Here is an 18,855-nt window from a genome sequence, read left to right on the forward strand (position 1 = left end):
GCACAATTACTGTCTGATTTTTTTTAAAAAAATTTTTATTTTAATTTTTTTATGTATTGATGGTTAGATATTCAGGGCCGTAGCTAGATTCTAGAAACACTGGTCCACTGAGACAGTGCCCACCTTAATTTATAATCATTTATATATTGTTTTTAAGAATTTATTTGCATTATTTTTTTTCTGTACATTTTATTTCTCAAGCATGAAGGCTGTGTGTAGGGCTGCAATTAACACTTGTTTTCTGATCAATTAATCCACCGATTATTTTCTTTATTAATCGGCTGCTCTATACAAAATGTCAGAAAATAGTGTAGAAAGGACAATCATAATTCCCCAGAGACCAATGTGTCATCCTCAAATTGCTAGTTTTGTCCAACCACCAGTGCAAAACCTAAAGATGTCCATTTACTATTATGAAAGGCTAAGAAAACTAACAAATGCTCACACTGAGGAGGCTGAAAGAACTAAGTTTTCTGTCAGGGCTGCACAATTAATCGAAATTAAAATTGCAATATGGCAAGATGCAATATTCAAACCTCGGGAATTTTTTGATAAAGGCAAAATTTGTCAAAGCATACCATTTTAAACCATTTTAAATGAAGCATTGTAGTACTACAGAGTCCTACAAATTATATTTCAGATATAAAGGGAACATGTTTGGTACAGACCTCACCACACATCATAATTTTTTTTCAGTAAAAATTAAATGCAAAAATTATAATTTCCAGTATAACCATGAGTCATTGCAATATCTGTCAAGATGATTGCAATATGATTTATTTTGCATTTAGTGCAGCCCTATTTTCTGCAATATTTGCTTTTAAAATGACTTAAATGATTAATCATTATCAAAATAATTTTTTTTTTTCTGTTCATCCATCAGTCACCTTATCGTTTCAACCCTACATGCTTCTAAGCTTTACATTATCTGAAATAATATTCTGAGCCTGCTGACTATTTTTATTGGTCTTCAAACAGTCAAACTTTAACTATATTTAGTCTAAAATACTTGAATCAGTAAAATACCAAATATATTTCCCCAGACATATATAGCATGCTTCTAAGCCTTACATTGTCTGAAATAATATTCTGATGGGCAATTAACCTGCTGACTATGGTCTTCAAACAGTCACATTTTTAATTATATTTAGTCTAAAAAAAGACCAGTAAAACACCAAATATATTTCCCCAGCTACATTCTTGAGGACACTTTCACCTTCACATCTAAACCCATACATGTGTAAAATGGCTATAATCTCGTGTAACCTGCATGGATCATATGGGCTGGTTATCTGTCTGGTACTCAGCTGTTCTGACGTCGAGCACGCTATTTGACGTCACCGTGGGAGTGTTCCACCATCGGGAGAAATGAACGGTCATCAACACAATCCTCTCAGCGCCCATGTAAGTTGAAGCCAGCAAAACACACATTTTGCGAAGCGGTTTATGAATGAAATGTGTTTCCATATGCTGTTATCCGAGCTGCGCGGGGGTTACGGTTGATTACCGTTGTTTATCCGATTGTCGCTGGCCGCCTGGCGGGCTGCCCTGCTCGCCCTGCTCGCCTGTAGCTAACTAACCATGGCTGGAGCTCAGGCGGTGTTTTTCAGCTACAGTCGAGCCAGCCTGCTAACTGACAGGCTGAGTGGCCAGGCGGCGAGTAAGCGCCTGTTTTGCCACCCAGCACCGTCTGGACGGGCGATGTTAAGTGTAGTTACATGTGAGTGATTACGGAGAGCGAATTAATGCTTATGCGTTGTGAAGGTTGAACTTTGGAGACAACACCCAGGCCGGATCCAGTGATGTCGTTGTGTGACCGCTGTAAAACACATGTTACATTAAATGAATGTTTTTACTACCTATTTAAATGTAATTTGTCCTCAGTTAAACACTGGCTTATATATATGACCTGTGCAAAGAGGGGACTGTAAGCTAATGCATACCTATTCTCTGGGAACTGAAGGACTTAAATACGCCACCGTGAAACACAAGACTCCAAGGTGTGATTAAGAAAGCCTGGTGGGAGTGTGTGACAGATGGCTATCCAATACCTCCAATCTACTGTCACCAGGTGTGTTTGAGCTTTTCACACCTGTGAGGGCCGCTTTGTGGTGTTGTTGTCAGCTGGATAGGATCCTTCTGCATTTCTGTAATTAAATGTCATTATTACATGGTTAATTCCATATTTGGAGTAATATCTTTATCAGTGTGACATGTGGGTATGACCGTTGGTATTTTTTGTTATAATATTCAATATTGAATTGTCCCATATAGAAATGTAATCTATGCACTATTGGATTTTGATATATGACACATAGGTAGGCTGCATATGAAGTAAAAACATACAGGTACGAACTATATATCCTCCTGAGACCCTGTGTCCTCATATGAGGACATCGCATTTCAGGTTTTCTTGACCTTACACTTCATTCTGTGTAACTTAGACCTGTTGTCCTCGTTCATGGACACTTTTGTCCCATCTAGTGGCCAGGGCAGAGTGTTGAGAAGATGATCACACTTGACTATCTAGAGGAAATAGGAGTTGTTACAAGGTTACCATTGGTGAACATGTGGAAGGATAATCTGCACAATGGATGCAGATATGTAAAAACAAGATGGCAGCCATCTCTGCCAACTCAGTCAGCAGCCGATCCTGACGCAAAAGTGGAGGTACTCGTTTGAAGACATTGGGACTTTTTTTGTTGTCTTATTTGAGGACAGTGGGACTTTAGTATCATTGACAATGTTTAGTTTTTTTATACTTATCAGGTACTGCTGATCCCAAATAGCTAGGAGAAATAAAAAATGCATACCAAACAAAAGTTCAGGTCTCAGGAGAATATGAAACCTCTTGGACGTGTCTACCTCTTACAGATATGTACATTTAAGTATGTCCTCCTGAGCGCGGAACGTTTGTTTGGTATGCATTTTTAATTTCTCCTAGCTATCAGTAATTAGTAGGTTCCGATAAGTATAAAAAAACTAAACATTGTCAATGATAATTAAGTCCCAATGTTCTCAAATGAGACGATAATAAAGTCCTGATGTCCTCAAACGAGTACTTCCTAATTGTGTGTGTGTGTGTGTGAGAGGTTGAGCTGGTTGAGTTAAATATTAAAACACGTGAGCACAGTCTGTTTATTAGCAGCTATAGCTCTGATGAGAGATAATATCTTATGGTAATCCGATGCAGGTCTGCCCTTTGCTTCTTAGCCTAGCAGCATGCATGATTTGTAAACCTGTTATCCATCTATTTTGGAAAAAACAAACATAAAAACAACACAAACTGCTGTAATAATTTAAAAATTAAATGCTCTGGTTGTGATAAATGTAGTTGTTATACACTGCAATCTGGCAGCTGTGAAACATAAAAACTATTCAGTATACAACAGAGCCTAATGCATCTGCACATGAAGTAACATAACACTATGACCTCGCCCCGCACAGCAGCACCGGTGTGCACTGTGCTGTAAAACCAACACCCCCCGGTGCACCACGTTAGCTGGCACTGCTAGCAAGAGGAGCAGACAAGCCATCAAAACGGGGTCAACGATGTATCCTGACTTTATCTACCATAACGGTCAGCACCACCCGACAGTAAACTATTATCTACATGTCGGTTTTCATAAATAACATCCTACAGTTAAGTGTTTTAAAGCGCAGGCCTGCGGACGATGGCTAGCGAGCTGCTAATTCCATCCTCTTCTTATCTCTAGCTAACGTTAAACCGTTGGGCTCAGACTATTTGCAGTAAGTTATTAACGTTACTCATGAACACAGCCCGGTTTGTGTGGACATTATTCACTTTATCACTCTATCTGCTTTTTAATTTTTAAGCGGACGCGTGTACTACTGTTACCCAGCATGTAATGACACCGAATGCACCTGTAACCTATTGAGTAATTGAATTAACTAACCCAACGGCTGTATGGTAACAGTGAGCTCTCTAACGTTAGTGTGTTTTCATAAACTTTGTGCTTCACGTAATAGCCTGAAGTAAAGGAAACTTTATTGTTACGACAGTGGATGTTACAAACGGATGGGTGGTGATGACCTCATCGGAATGCACGTATGACTGTATCCGCGTATTGACATTGATGCTTGTGTTAACACATTATTGCATACACCATTTGTTAATGTTGTATGGTCACGTTGAATTATTTTAACTTAGCTGTGCTTCTGTAAGAGAGGCAAATGGTTCATGTCTTGCAGATATTCCCAGGGGGCTGTTCGGCACTATTAATCAACATTACACATTTAATTAAGCTGAAAGGCCTCGGAGGCCTGAGCTGCACAAAATTAGAACACGTGCTTTCTTGTTTTGCTATTTAAGTTATGAAGGCACAGACTTGTATGAGCCTCCTGTAAAATCGTCTGTTTGGGTGGAGTGATCTTTTCAAATGTTATTAGCCTCTAATATCAGATCTTGAAATGGGCTGCATTACAGAAACAGTCTGGTTCATTCAGTTTAGCACCACGTTGCATAAACAAGGGGTGGTCAGACCCTGGGTCAGATTGTGGAAATGGATTTTGTTCTTAACCTAATCTCACAGAAAGGCTACCTTGTGGGGGTTTCACTGTAAACCTGCATTTATTTTTTGCCCTTTGGAACTATTAATGCTTTATAAAGTTGTTATGGTTAACATGTTAGTGAACAGGTGCCTAGTTACTCATCCAGCAGACATAAATAACCATTTATTTTGATTATTAATATTAAGTATTTCTGTAGTAGTAATAATAATAATAATAATAATAATAATAATAATAATTTTACTGTGTTCACTAGCTTATGACTAACACCTCTTTGCCGTTTGGTGCTGCTGAATTCAACTGATAATGCATGCCAGTTACATTTCTGTCCCACTCCATCACAATTTGCTGTTACACAATACACATGTAGCCAACCTTGACCCTGTGAGATCAAGAAGGCTGCAGGTTTTGGTGCCATTTGCTCTCCACTGACTGCAAAACTTCTTCTCTGATCTAAGAGCTGATTGGTTTATATGTTGAATCAACATCACAGCGTCTCATAGAAACTTTCCAATTTTGTTAATTTGAAGACATTTTGATTTTATGTACTGTTTTTTTGCACTAAGAAGGTTTATTCTTCTAACAGAGTAAACATTGTGTGGTTGATGGTGATTTTTATTAGTCAGAGAGGCTAAATACATTTGTCTTATATTACAAATAGCTTTCATTGACTGCATGCAATTTATGATATTTCTAGTCTATAATATGATTATTATTTAATCCCTTATGTATCATAAAGCAATACAAAGTCATTGGTAACAATTTCCCTGAAACCCTGACCATCTAAATATCTGACAGATGAGTGAAATATATTGCTCTGTGTCTCTGCTTTCCTCTGCTTTCTGCTATCGTTTTATATTTTGAATCTGTGTAGTTTGAAGGGTCACAGGCCCAGCAATCAAGTCTGGGCAACTGATTTATACACAGTGATGAACTGAAGTGATGGTTGCCTTATATTAGAATTCTGCCCCATCAAAATTGTCATGTGAAATGATAGATTAATACTGAGGTTGATAGGTTAATAGTCATAATGATCACATATAGCCTGTGCATTTCAATGGGCTACTTTTAACACCATAAAAACAACAATTATTATAGAGACTTGTGTACAAGATGATCAGATCAGTCCAGTGATATTTTACTCAGTGGGGACATGACTTGTGTGTCTGTAGTTGTCACTTTGAAATGTCAGAGTTCTCTTCTTAACAAACAGGTTCTTATGCTATCTTGCCTCTGTTCTGTTGTTTTTCTTTGCAGCATGTGATTTTTCTAAATGTCCATGGAAACAGCTGACTAAAGTTTGACAGCTATCCCACCAGTTTTCCATTTGTAAGAATTACCCGGAGGAAACGGTCCTGAAAATCGCTTGGAATACGCCTTTTCCTCTGTTAATAGATCCACTCATCATCTGCCGATGGTCACATCTGAAGGTGAGTTTATTTGCACTTGGGCTCTCGCTTTTTAAAAGAGGAATATTGGTCCAAACAGGTTTTCTCTCACATGTTTCTGTGCATTAAAAAATGTAGTTACCTGCTGAAAGAAGGCACTGTTTGCTCTAGGTTTCAGTATACAAGGTCCTCTGACTAAATGTGACCAGTAATAGAAAGAGAAGAGAAATATGGAGAGAATATTCAATATAAACATAAATAATTGACTCTTATTCTAAGCACAATCTAAAACTAATGAATGTGAATCCTTGGTGATAGGTGCATGTAGGCCTATGCTGTAGCAGTGACCCAAGAGGACACACTCCTCCAGATCAAAATTTGGATCGGCTGTCATTTTGCAGAAATGTTTCTTTAATACAAGTAAAAGCTTAAATGCTGCTCGACATGCACAACACTCTGTAGATGGTGTGACCTTGGACCACTGCATGTACAGAGAGTGATAGGCGAATGTTGGCTGACCCACTTCGAAGAGAACACTTTGCCCTTAGCCTAGAGGAGTTGGACGTCATTGTATTTTCATTGTAGATGAGAGATATAGTTCCATGTCTGTGTGGACTGTCTCTTCCTATATCTTGTCTTGAGTTATGAGCTTATAAAGCTTACTGCAAAGACTTCGCACTGAGTCACTGAATGGCTGTGTCTCTGTCTGTGATCAGTGATACAGGACGAGGAAACGTGGTTGAAGAGTAACCGTATTTCCGATTGAAGACATCCGTAAATGAAGCTTAGTGTTGAATCAGTTTGCTACATAGTTATATAGTCTATATACTGTATTATGACATGTATATCAAAGAGCCAGTAAGATGTGCACCTATACCTGACATATGTGAGTTACAAAGCAGCAGCCGTGACATGCTCAAACCTGCGCACAAGAGTGTCGACAAGTCTGGGTCAACACATATTGTGTAACATATGGTTTGCTTGTGTTAACCTATGTTTGAGTGTATGCAGTTTAGAGTTACCAGTAGTCTGTCAAAGTATTAACCCTTACAGAGCGAGTGATGCTTGATGCGAATGATCTATTTTTATTTGTTCTGAGTAATGAGTGAAAGTAGCAACGGCAGTAAGTGGACAGTAATACAAATTAAATATCAAGCCTTTTGTTCAAGCAGCATGTTGATAAGCGAGACTTGGTAAGAGGGCACTCTTTCATTACTGTACTATTCACTACCACCTACCCTTTAACAGAGTGCTTTCTTATCCAACACTGCAGATCTAACAGCAGGACCAGCAGTAATGAGTCACTGCATATCACTAATGGAGCATTTCATAGGGTTTTGGTGCTAGATTGTGCTTCTGGCTTGTTAAGTGATACTTTGTAGCTCTGCTGACTCGTGGAATCATTTTTCCATTTGTCTGCAAAATAATCCACGTACTACATAGGCAGACGCATCACTTCAGGCTTTGGATATTACCTTTAGAGAAACATGGTTCTCTGTTGTAAAACAGTCTGTCTGCTCCTGCAAAGAGTAATGGAGGGTACGTCTAAAACTGTAACCACTGAGAAATGATTTGTATTCTGGTCTTTTTAAAAAGCGTAAGTTGTACTGTTAGTAATGGGTGTATTTTAGGTTTAATTTAACAATATGTGATTCAGGCATGCAGAGGCATCGCAGAACTGGCTGAGCTGTGTATGTTTCTGGTTTTAGAAATGGGAATGCTTCATAACTGAAGTACTGAATTTCCAATTCCAATTCCAGGATTGTATTGTGGATGATGATGAAAAACACTCACAATAAATTAGTCCTGGTGAATTTCCATTATTGGGATAATCTTGAATATTGAGTCTAGCAGCACCCAAACAACCAACAACTATATGAGACTGCAAAAACATGCTGCAAACGTCCCAACCTCAAAAACAAAAGATCAAGCATTGGCGTATTTCAAGTAGTTGAAAAGCCTGGCTTTTTAAGATTGATTTTTAAGACGTGTCCTGTCTGTGATGCAATAAAAATATTTGTTTTTTTAATGAAACGTTAAAGGTACAAAAAGGCTTTTTCTGAAAAAACAAATGTATAGACTCATACAGAAGTAATCCCTCTCAATCATCACTTATGACCCACTCTCAGTGTGTGGCAGTGTATTTTTCTGCAGAGACTCTGCCCTCTTATTTTCTGTGTTTGAGACGTTTAGGGGCGTGTACCTCCACAGTGCTCAGGTGAGGTCAGGGCTTTATTAAAAAAGTAGCTACCAGGTGCGAGACTGTAAACAGCAGGCATCCAGCGCTGAAAAAAACGCAAATACAGCAAGGAAAAACACCAAACGAGTAAATTGGGGGTTGGCTTTTACTTGCATATTTTTGGCGAGTTTGTTTATAGACAGTAACTGACAATCCTGCATAGTCTATCTTTTAAGGATAGGTGATTCCAGTACGTTTTAGTGCCACGTGAATTTTAAGCATATTTTGGTGATAATTGGGATAATAGCATGAATCGGAAGTATTTTGGCCTGGATAATGACAACATTAAATTTTCACATCGTCCCATGCCTGGTCTGCCATTTTTAAGTTTTAGAACATTTTGGCCTTGGAGCAGATGATGTCAAATTCATACAGGTACTTCAAAAAATTCTAAAACTGATGTGATCAAAAATGTAAAATAGATATGTAAAGATATGGTGCACATTTGTTGGCTTGTTGGCTCAGGAGAAAAGGAGGGCAGGATGTCTCTCTCTCTCAGACTAACATCTCTAACCCTCCCCAGCTCGGTACGTGCTACACATGAGCCCTGCAGAGTCTAGAGCTGCTGTCATGTTAATGTTGTCATGCCATGTATGCTGTAATGCATAATAGTTGCCATTTTCACATAACAAGGCTCATGATGCATCAACTTACTGCTGGCTCGTAAGATTTTAAACAAAGGTCCATTAGGTCGTTGACAGTTTCTTAAAGTCAGCATGTTTGAAGCTTTTAAGTGCAGCTTCTCTTAACAGATCCATTATTACCAGTTACTACTGAGTTGAAGGTTTGTGCTCAGGTCTGTTTATTTCTGTGTGATGCTACAGCGTGCCTATTTCTGAAAGCTTTTCGTTCTCTGTTATATGGAGCATATTATTTAGGTTTTTTGTTTCTATTTCTGTTCATGTAGCTGATCCTGAGTTGTGAGTCAGTAGAGGAGAAGCTGGGCTGATGGTAAGCTTTCTGTCACACTCTATCTCACCTCCTCTCTTGCTTTCTTTCTCACTGTCTCATTACTTGTTGGTAAACCAAAAGACTTATATAATCTGTCATCTGAGAGCCAAAGTCTGGGAATGGTCCTTTACATCACAGGATTTTAGCCTTGTTATAAAATGAGATGCAAAGAGGAGACGGCCGTGGATCGCTGCACACCTTAATCAGTCGAGAATTAGATAAAAATCACTGCCTGTTTAGAATTTCATTTACATTTTGTCACACTCTGTAGTCTCTTTGTTAGCATCATCCAAACAGTCTCAGTTATGTTGATTATTAATTTCCAAAATGAATACTTTCTGAAATGTAATTATTCAACTATCATGAGGGCTTTTGCACAGTCAGACGTGAATGCCCAGAAATGAACAAAGGAAAGTGATTTCACAAACAGCCGAAGGCATCAACCCTCAACATGTGCCATATAACAAACATCGACATTTCAGAAACTGTTCTCAAAGCCTGTTTATTTTGTAGACTTTGTGTTTTTTGCATTACTGGGTTGGCACTGTCAGACATGCCACATGCTGTTAAGCCAAAATGGATACCTACTGTTTTCATTCAGCAGAAAGTAAATATAGCTTTTTTAAATTATTAATTGTTTGCAAAAAGATGATTCTTTGACTAAATGAACAAGAAACTGCAAAACAGTGGTCATCTCTGTGTCAACCCAGTCTATGTTGCTTGGTGTTGTTTTATATTCTGCTGCTTTTTATGTTCATCACTCGCAGGTGCATGTCATAATTTCCATTTTATTTTCCTTTTGTGGTAGACAAGCATGACATTGAGCCAAGCCACAGATGCATGTCCACTCAAAAGGCCCAACTGAGCGCCGTCCCCTCTGCTTCCCGGCTTTCAACCAGTCGCTCAGAGGGGGGGTGTCGACGGGGCATAGCTAGTCCCCTGCACCCCCAGGTAGAACCTCACTGTGAAACTGGAGGTCTCTGATGGATCAGGGTAGTAGCGAGCAGAGTCCAGAGGAGCCGGACACAGGAGGCCGAGCGGAGCCGGAGGTCGGCAGGAGGGCGTCGGAGTCTGAGCATGGCTTGTCCAAAATCACCCATAATGCCCTGGAGAACATGGGAGCGTTGGGCCATGGCCTGAAGCAGTTCTTCCAGCCACAGCGCCGACGCTCCTCCGTTTCCCCACATGACTCCGTCTCGTCCTGCACAGGCGCCCCTCCCTCCGAACCCACTGATGTAGGGTCAGAAGTAGGGGACGCTCCCGCCTCCTTGGCCCTCCCTTTGGATTCTGACAACCCTGCTGCTTCCGCCCCTCCTGCAGCTCTGAGCCGTGTTCTGCAGCAGATCCGGGGTGCTCCACCAATGATGAAGCGAGGCACAAGCCTGCAGAGCCGCCGCAGCAAGGTGGGGGGCACTGGGGATCCTCCCCAGAAAGGTAGCCCACAGATCCACCGGCGCAGCACCCATGAAGCCCTGCTGCAGGCTGGCCGCCCACGCTCCTCCTCGACCACAGATACACCCAGCAGCCCAGCTCTTGCTGACATGCTGCTGACGTCTGGCTACCACTCAACTGAGGAGCCTGACAAGGTGAGTGTTTCACTCCTGTCACATGTTCCAGGTGAGAAGTAAACAATGGTCATGCAACAGTATGCTCTTTACACAGAAGTAAGAAATTCCAGTCTTGATACAAGCGAGGCACTGGGAGGTTTGTGATGTAGGTTACATAGGCAGTTGCCCAGAGTGCCAGTGTGTGGGGGCGCATGGCAGAGAAATAAATAAATAAATAAATCACTTGGCTCTCTTCTCACACTCCTTCTGCGAGTCATAACTTAGATCTGAACACACAGACATGACACACACTCCTGGAATCAGTTGGACTTGCACTTTATATCTCTAATGGTCTGTCACTTATAAACACTTCTTAGAAATCATAGAAAACAGCTGCGTCTTATAACTTCAACGTATTCATCATGTTTAGATATTTTCTTCAGTATCAGAAGTGATCCAGTAATTGTTGTCTGTTCACAGACTCAGGAACTGCTAATAATTAATGCAGTATCGCTTTCCAAGATGCTAATTTTCGAAACTGTAAACAAATATAGGCAAAAATAAGCACACAACATGTTGCCAGCAATTAACACACAGGCTCCATGGCAACATATTTCCTGCTTGCACCCCCAAAGCATGATGACAACTGTATTTCTAAAACTCAGAACCTGTTTGTCCCAATAAAAGAAATAAAAATATAAATGATAGCATTGACAGAATCCCTGATTTTTATCGTTTCTTTTTTGCTTTTAAAACATGCATGCATTATTCAGTGTTCCACCAATATTATTATATCCCTGTTCATATACAGATAATTAAAAAAAAAAAAAAATTAAATTCATATGTTGCGTATTACAACTCGCATAACAAAACCTGGCATTATTTTACTGAATTCAGTCCTAAAATGTTTTATTCATAGAAAAGTTGGCTTCAGGACACAAAACCTTCAGATGCAAATCGTAACACAAAGAGACACTGTGCACTCATGAGGAAACACATGCATTGTATTTGTTTGCAACCCAGCTGTAAAAATAAAAGATAAAACTGAGTCATGCACTAATATCTGTGCAACAATGTCAAAACTAAGTGGATTGTGCAAAACGTGTTAAAAGGCTGTTAATGGTTTAGATGTGCCCGGATGAACCGGTGAATGGAGAGATGAGCTGTCAGCGGTGGAAGGTCAGCCATTGCCTTTGAGTGGTTGGTCACTATGTGCTCTAAGCCTTTCTAAATTTAGCCTTTTGCTCTCTCTGAGTGTACTTCAGGTCAGAGAAGGCTCGCAGGGCCAAACAAACTCAAACTTGTGGGATGAGTTGTTGTTTTTTTTTTAACATTAAATGTTGAGAGAAACCAGGAATGGTCTTCAGTGTTATTACTGAAAAACAAAACAAAACAAAACAAAACAAAAAAACGCTGTAGGGGTTTAAATGCTTATGACACAACAGATTAAAAGACAAAAAAAAATACACATGAAACTGCTTTATTTTATTCTAGCTTCATTTAAAAATGTACAATAATGTATAAAGCCTGGCACAGTAATTAGAGCAGACGAATAAACATCTTTACACACTATCGGGTCATTGAAGAAGGGGGTTAGACGCCAGCAGTACGACAGGAGAATCTCTGGAATGACAAATTGGGAGAAAGTAGACATCATGAAACGAGGGAGTCGTGCTGCACGGGTTCGCAGCTCTGGCAAGTCAGTTGAGGCTGGGATCAAGTTCATCAACAGATGTCATAAGCAAGTGGGAAACTTTTCACCCCTTGTGATCCTGTTTATCATAAGAAAATTAAGACCTGTTACTTGTAGTCGACAGCTAAGGTTCATTTATCATTTGTGGAAAGCAAGCCGCACTTGGTAGTAGGGTTGTGTTAAAATAATTGCTTCATCCGATTAAATCGATCTTCACTGGAAGGACCTGATATTGATTCGTAAAATCTGAGATCGATCTTTTAATATACGCTTTTAGTTAAGAAGGACCGCAGTATTGAGAAGCTCCAACGTTACCAGCTCTTTTATCTGTAACTGTTAGTTACATTTGGGTGTAATTTATTATCGTGCTGCAGCGTGTGCTGCTGTCTGTGCGTACTGGCTGCTGCGCCACTCTTACGCACACACACACAGACACACAAACATGGAGTAAAGATGCAGTGGAGACAGAGAGAACTTGAGCTGCCGACAACTACACTTGTTACTGTGAGTACAATAAAACCTCGTCGAGGAAAAAGCCAATACTTTATCAATACACTTGATCAGCCACATGTAAACATGTAGAAAAGTGATATTTCAATCTGTTCTGTCCGTAGTCTGTCATCCAGTGCCACTAATATTATGTTATAAACAAGCTCAGAGGGTTTTACAGCTTATAGCAAATTGTTACTAACAAGCTGAAACAACAACTATTCTTTCTAAACTTCACTCAGTATTGTGATGTCAGGAATATGATTTATTTTATTGACATTTTTATTTTGTTTCCAGTGAGACATTAGGTTTACATTGTGACTTTGCTGTTTTAATGTTACTGTTGCTGCTCTAGAAACATTTAGTTATAAAATATTCAGTTTTGTTCCTGTTGTGAATTTATTCTTTTTAAAAAAATAACTCCTTGTAAATGTTAAACTGTTAGGTCTCTGAGAATCTCTTTCACAAAGTTATTCGTTAGCAGCTCTGTCTAATCCCCCCTGTCCATGCAAAATTTTGACATCTTCTTGTACTGTATGTTGTCAGACAATATAACACTATTCTGGCTTTATGGTTTACAATTACACTGGTTTAGACATAATTTACATCCAGTTCTTCAGAGTACAAGGACTCAACAGCTGGCGTGTTTCCAGTAGGGGCTGGCAGCTCTTATGATGTGGCCAATTAATTTTGTTTTAATCGCCAAGATTTAAGGTTTACCTCTCTTGCTCTGCCTCTCTTGCTGACGCTGTTTGAGACTCACAGCTCTGATGACTGTTTCTGGCTTTGAGTCACTTGCACTGGGCTTTTTAACTTAACTACTCCCTAAGGGGTAAAATTTAAATCAATGTCATAAGTCCTTCACAATGCTCAGTTAACTTAGCCTATTTTTGAGCTCGTTTCCCACAACATTCACTGCAGCTCTCCACATATGACTCCTTAAACTGGAGCTGTGAAGTGACCGTCAAAAGGGAACTTATGTTTCAAAGGCGCCATCTGCTGTTATAAATGTGTAGTGATAAATTCAATATATCTTAAGTGTAAGATCATTGCAGGCTTCCAGAAATTACTCTCATATACAAGGCATTACAACACTGTATTTTAACAGATTTTAAGCTGTGTTCACATCAGATACTGTTTGAGTTCTACAACTTTTAGCACTAGAGAGAAACAATATCATAAACACCAAATTAAGTACTGGAACTAAGTGCTGTCAGCATTACATCACCCAGTGCTTGCACAAGAATGCTTGATTAGGTTATATCATGACAAAAATGGATTTTAATGTTATGTTTTATTAAACTTGAAATGATCAAAAGCTTTTCTCCGCATTTTCTCCAGCAGCTAGATCGTTATGATGGATCAGGCCCCGCTGTGTCACCCAACGCCCTCCCCTACGGCGCAGATGGCTATGATGTAGTTGACAGCACCCCAGACCCCCAGCGAACGAAGCAGGCCATAGCCCAGCTACAACAGAAGATCCTCAAACTCACAGAACAAATAAAAATTGAACAAACCGCACGTGACGACAACGTGGCAGAATACCTGAAACTCGCCAATAACGCAGACAAACAGCAGAGTGCACGCATCAAACAGGTGTTTGAGAAGAAGAACCAAAAGTCGGCTCAGACTATCCAGCAACTGCAGAGGAAGCTGGAGCATTATCACCGGAAGCTTCGAGAGGTGGAGCACAACGGCATTCCCCGCCAGCCCAAAGATGTTTTCCGAGACATGCACCAGGGGCTGAAAGATGTTGGAGCCAAGGTGCGTCATTTCCTGGTGCCTTCAATGTTATTTTGTTGCGTAAACCAACTGGAATATTTAAAGAGTTTTATGTTAAGAAATAGAATGAGAGTAGAACAGAAATTGAACTGTTTGCCATGGTCATTTGACCGGTGTAAAGAAAATGGTGATTGCTGTTAGTTGTTGTAGTGACAACACACGTCAGTGGGGCCGTAAGGTGTGTCAAACCCACTAGCTCAATTTTGGCCGACTGTACACACTAAGCCAATGTTTTCCTTTTGTCTGTCTCTTGTTGATGCTCATCATGTAGCCTGGGCCTGTAATACCAGTCAGAGTTATAAACATCTGTGTGTCCGGGTGTGTTAAAGAGCTACTGGTCAAACTCACAGACTTGAAAAGCTTCTCTAGTCAGTAGCCTCTCTGTAAACTCATCTACCAGGTAAGCATTGGTAAACATATTTTTAAATTAATGTAACTCTTAAAACATTTCAAACTGTTGTGGAGTAGCTATATTGTTAGTGGACAAGAAAGGGCCATTAAGTTGAAACTGAGATGGACAGCTATAGTCTTTCATAACCAATTATAAATACATCTATTCATTGTGCTAACATGTCATTACCTTTGATCACTTAAAAGGCAGCAATGACCTGTAGAAGACCACTACCCAGTGGCGGCAGTTCAAGGTTAGGCATTAGTGGATATGCTCTGCTATGTTGATTTGAATGGGAATGTGTGTTCTACTTGCACTATTTCTATGGTTTTACATGATTTATGGGCAAAACATTACATGTTAAAAATCCTTTTTCCAGTAAGGTATAAAATATTTTACTTAAATGTGTTGATTAAGTAAATGAAAAGGGACCAAGAGAGCAGAGATCTTAATAAAGAATATACTGTTGTTTGGATAAACACTTCAACTGACAAACACAGGTGTAACAAATCAAATGAATAATGGCTGCATTCCATTTATGTGTGCCAGTATGCTGCGTGTTTACTGGCACATGTAAGGGGAACAGAGTCAAAATGTCTGCTGTGACAAAGATCTGGGAAATAGCAGTCTGTCCCACTTAAAAACAGAAATCTGAACGAGTTCCTCTGTTGTTCCAGTTAAGGCTAGTTTTGTTCATGCAGGAAATAAATAGCAATTAGTTTATGGTGCTCAATGCCTTGGTGCTGTGGTTAGCATTGTCGCTCACAGCAAGAGGATTCCCGGTTCGAACCCAGGGTGGGGGAGCCCCTCTGTGCCGAGTTTGCATGTTCTCCCCGTGTCAGCGTGGGTTTTCCCCGGGTGCTCCAGCTTCCTCCCACAGTCCAAAGACATGCAGATTAATTGGTGACTCTAAATTGTCTGTAGGTGTGAATGTGAGTGTGAATGGTTGTCTGTCTCTATGTGTCAGCCCTGTGATAGTCTGGTGACCTGTCCAGGGTGTACCCCGCCTCTCGCCCAGTTTCAGCTGGGAAAGGCTCCAGCTCCCTTGCGACCCCCAACAGGATAATCGGTTACAGAAATTGAATTGATGAATGTTTCTTCTGTTGAGTAACACTGATTTTAGTAAAAGAGGTTGAGGTAGTCTTGACAGAAGTCAGGTTTTATTGTGTTACCACCTCTGTGCAGTGGAGCTGACAGAAGTCAGGGACGGCCCTATAGAAGGGTTTCCGAGTGTCACTATTAGTGAAATGGGAGTAATGTGCAGGGAAGGAAAAGGGAATGGCTGAGTTTATAACAAGATTACCATGTTAAGTTGTTTTTGTGTCTTAAACGACACAAAAGTAGTGGGTGGAAAGTATTCATTATCTCAAGAAAGGAACCCCACGGTGCAGAATATACTGTTAGCTCCAGAGGCCTGCTCAGAGCCCTGGATTTTATAAAAGCTGTGGATTGTTTTGCACTAAAACGGCAGGGTCATGTAATGCTTTAAGGTATGACAGCTCATATTGTCCCTGTGTGTTTAAGGCTGTTTAATGACGACTGCTAACATTTGTCAGGCTCTGTGATTAATACTTTTATCATCAATGTGACCGTGGTTAAACTTGTTTTCATAAAGTAGAGTACTGAACTTGACCCCTTTATTACAGGTGACAGGGGGCCTCTCCAGTTTCTCTCAAGCCACTCATTCTGCTGCTGGAGCTGTGGTGTCTAAGCCGAGAGAGATCGCCTCCCTCATCCGCAACAAGTTCGGCAGTGCTGATAACATTGCAGCCCTGAAAGACTCCTTGGATGAAACCCAGGGAGATGAAGGTGTCGGTCCTGGGGCGACGAGGGCCCTCGGGACGGGACAATTGCAGTCCAGCCCAAAGTATGGCAGCGATGATGACTGTTCTAGTGCTACTTCCGGCTCTGCAGGAGCCAACAGCACGACTGGAGCCCCTGGAGGCCCCCCTAGCTCCAAGGGCAACACCCTTGATCATGTCCAGGCCTCAGGCTTTGACGCAATACTCCATGAGATCCAAGAGCTCCGGGAAAACCAAGGTCGACTGGAGGAGTCCTTTGAGAACTTAAAGGCCCACTATCAGCGGGATTACACGTTGATCATGGAAGCCCTGCAAGAGGAACGATACAGGTATGATATCATATCCTATACACTGTAGTGTAGTAGGTCTGTATGGATGGAAAGAAAACTGTTTGTGATATACTGTTGTTGTTCCCTGCAGGTGTGAACGTTTAGAAGAACAGCTCAATGACTTGACAGAACTGCACCAGAATGAAATTCTGAACTTGAAACAGGAACTAGCCAGCATGGAGGAGAAGATAGCTTACCAGTCTTACGAAAGAGCGAGGGACATTCAAGTAAGCTTCACCGAAATTAACATTATGTTTCAGCTTTGTCGTCAGAGCTCTTTCACTGACAGTCTTGTGTCCGATCTGTAGGAGGCGCTGGAGGCATGTCAGACACGTATCTCCAAGATGGAGCTGCAGCAGCAGCAACAGCAGGTGGTGCAGCTTGAGGGTTTGGAGAATGCTACAGCACGGACTCTACTTGGAAAACTAATCAATGTACTGCTAGCTGTTATGGCAGTCCTTTTGGTGTTTGTGTCCACAGTGGCTAACTGTGTTGTCCCCTTAATGAAAACACGCAGCCGCACGATTTCTACGCTGCTCCTCGTAATCCTCCTCGCTATCCTCTGGAGGCACTGGGATGCCATGTCGGAGTATCTGCATCGCTTTCTCCTGCACCCGAGATGACCGGCTTGGGGAGTCTTATTTAAATGATGAAGGGACAGAGGGTTTGGGGCTGATGTGTAAAGGGAGGACACTGACCCATACAGGGAGTTGAATCTCAATAGTCCTTTTTCTTCCCCTTCAGCAGCTTCTCAAAACACTCAGGAGGGTTGCATCAGAGGTTTGTCACTTTATCACTTTCAGAAATGTGTTTTGAGATGCATCAAATGGAGAATAAGTGGAGGAAAGGCCTGACCTGCTATCATTGGTGCAATTGTGGCACAAGCACATCGCGTAAGGGTGAACGGGGCATGTTTGAAGGAGGGGCTGAGAGAACTGCACACTTGATTTCTCTCTTCTGAGTGAATTTGTTTACATGTGGAGAACTTTGCATTATTTCCCCACAGAAGAAACTGTAATTCAGAGTTTTGTTACTTTTGAGCTGATTCAAGTGATATTGTTTTGACGTCACTGCTATTTTTAATACAGCTGATTGATGGCTTTTTATTTAATTTTAACTGTAATGAGCTGACAGTGTTCTGCTGATTTAGCTGCTCACGGCCTCTTTTTGTAAGCTCTCTCTCTTCCGCTCTCGCCACTCTGGTTTTTTCAGTCCGCTGTTTTTCAGTCTTTTCAACTTTCAGCTTGTGTGACCAACTCTTCCTCTTCCTCCTCACTACACTCTGAAGAACGGGGTACTTGCACATCAGCTACATTGCTCTGGAATCAGACTTGTCACTGGATCAAATGGTAGTGGGTTTTTGACTTGTTTCTTATGGATGTGTGAAGTCGGTAACACTGGTTCTGCCACAACCAGGATATTACTAGGAACATTGAAGTTTGGAGTTGCGACCCCTCCCTCTGGGCCAACTGGATCCTACTATCCTGGTGGCTTTTCCACTGCAGAAGAATAATCTATGAACTGAATTAACATACTTGAAGAGCGGTTAAAGTGCTCACAGACTCAGTGCTTCCGTACTGTTTCTATTAGTGACAATGAAATAGTAATACTTTTTAGTTGATTTTTTTATTTTTTAAAGACAAATAAATTTGCTGTTTTAAGGTGAAACTGAAAGTCTAACTTGTCTTAAAAGTCATGAGGTTGTTAAATTGTA

General features: G+C 40.7%; 1 protein-coding gene across 7 annotated transcripts; it reads left to right on the forward strand.

Annotated features, from left to right (window-relative positions):
• The first annotated feature begins 1,312 nt into the window (after positions 1-1,312).
• On the forward strand, positions 1,313-18,809 carry tmcc1b (transmembrane and coiled-coil domain family 1b). 7 transcript variants are annotated; one of them, XM_033627162.2, is made up of 8 exons: positions 1,313-1,404; positions 5,788-5,960; positions 9,065-9,108; positions 9,917-10,694; positions 14,179-14,601; positions 16,657-17,141; positions 17,233-17,368; positions 17,450-18,809. In XM_033627162.2, the coding sequence occupies exons 4-8, from the start codon at positions 10,092-10,094 to the stop codon at positions 17,762-17,764; spliced, it is 1,962 nt and encodes a 653-aa protein (XP_033483053.2). In that variant the 5' UTR covers positions 1,313-1,404; positions 5,788-5,960; positions 9,065-9,108; positions 9,917-10,091; the 3' UTR covers positions 17,765-18,809. The 7 variants fall into 7 exon arrangements, with proteins under 7 accessions (XP_033483053.2, XP_033483055.2, XP_033483056.1 ...); XM_033627164.2 differs by having other exon boundaries at positions 14,182-14,601; XM_033627165.1 differs by having other exon boundaries at positions 10,429-10,694.
• The last annotated feature ends 46 nt before the right edge of the window (positions 18,810-18,855 follow it).

Source organism: Epinephelus lanceolatus, chromosome 1, assembly GCF_041903045.1.
Source record: "Epinephelus lanceolatus isolate andai-2023 chromosome 1, ASM4190304v1, whole genome shotgun sequence".
NCBI classification, from domain to species: domain Eukaryota; kingdom Metazoa; phylum Chordata; class Actinopteri; order Perciformes; family Serranidae; genus Epinephelus; species Epinephelus lanceolatus.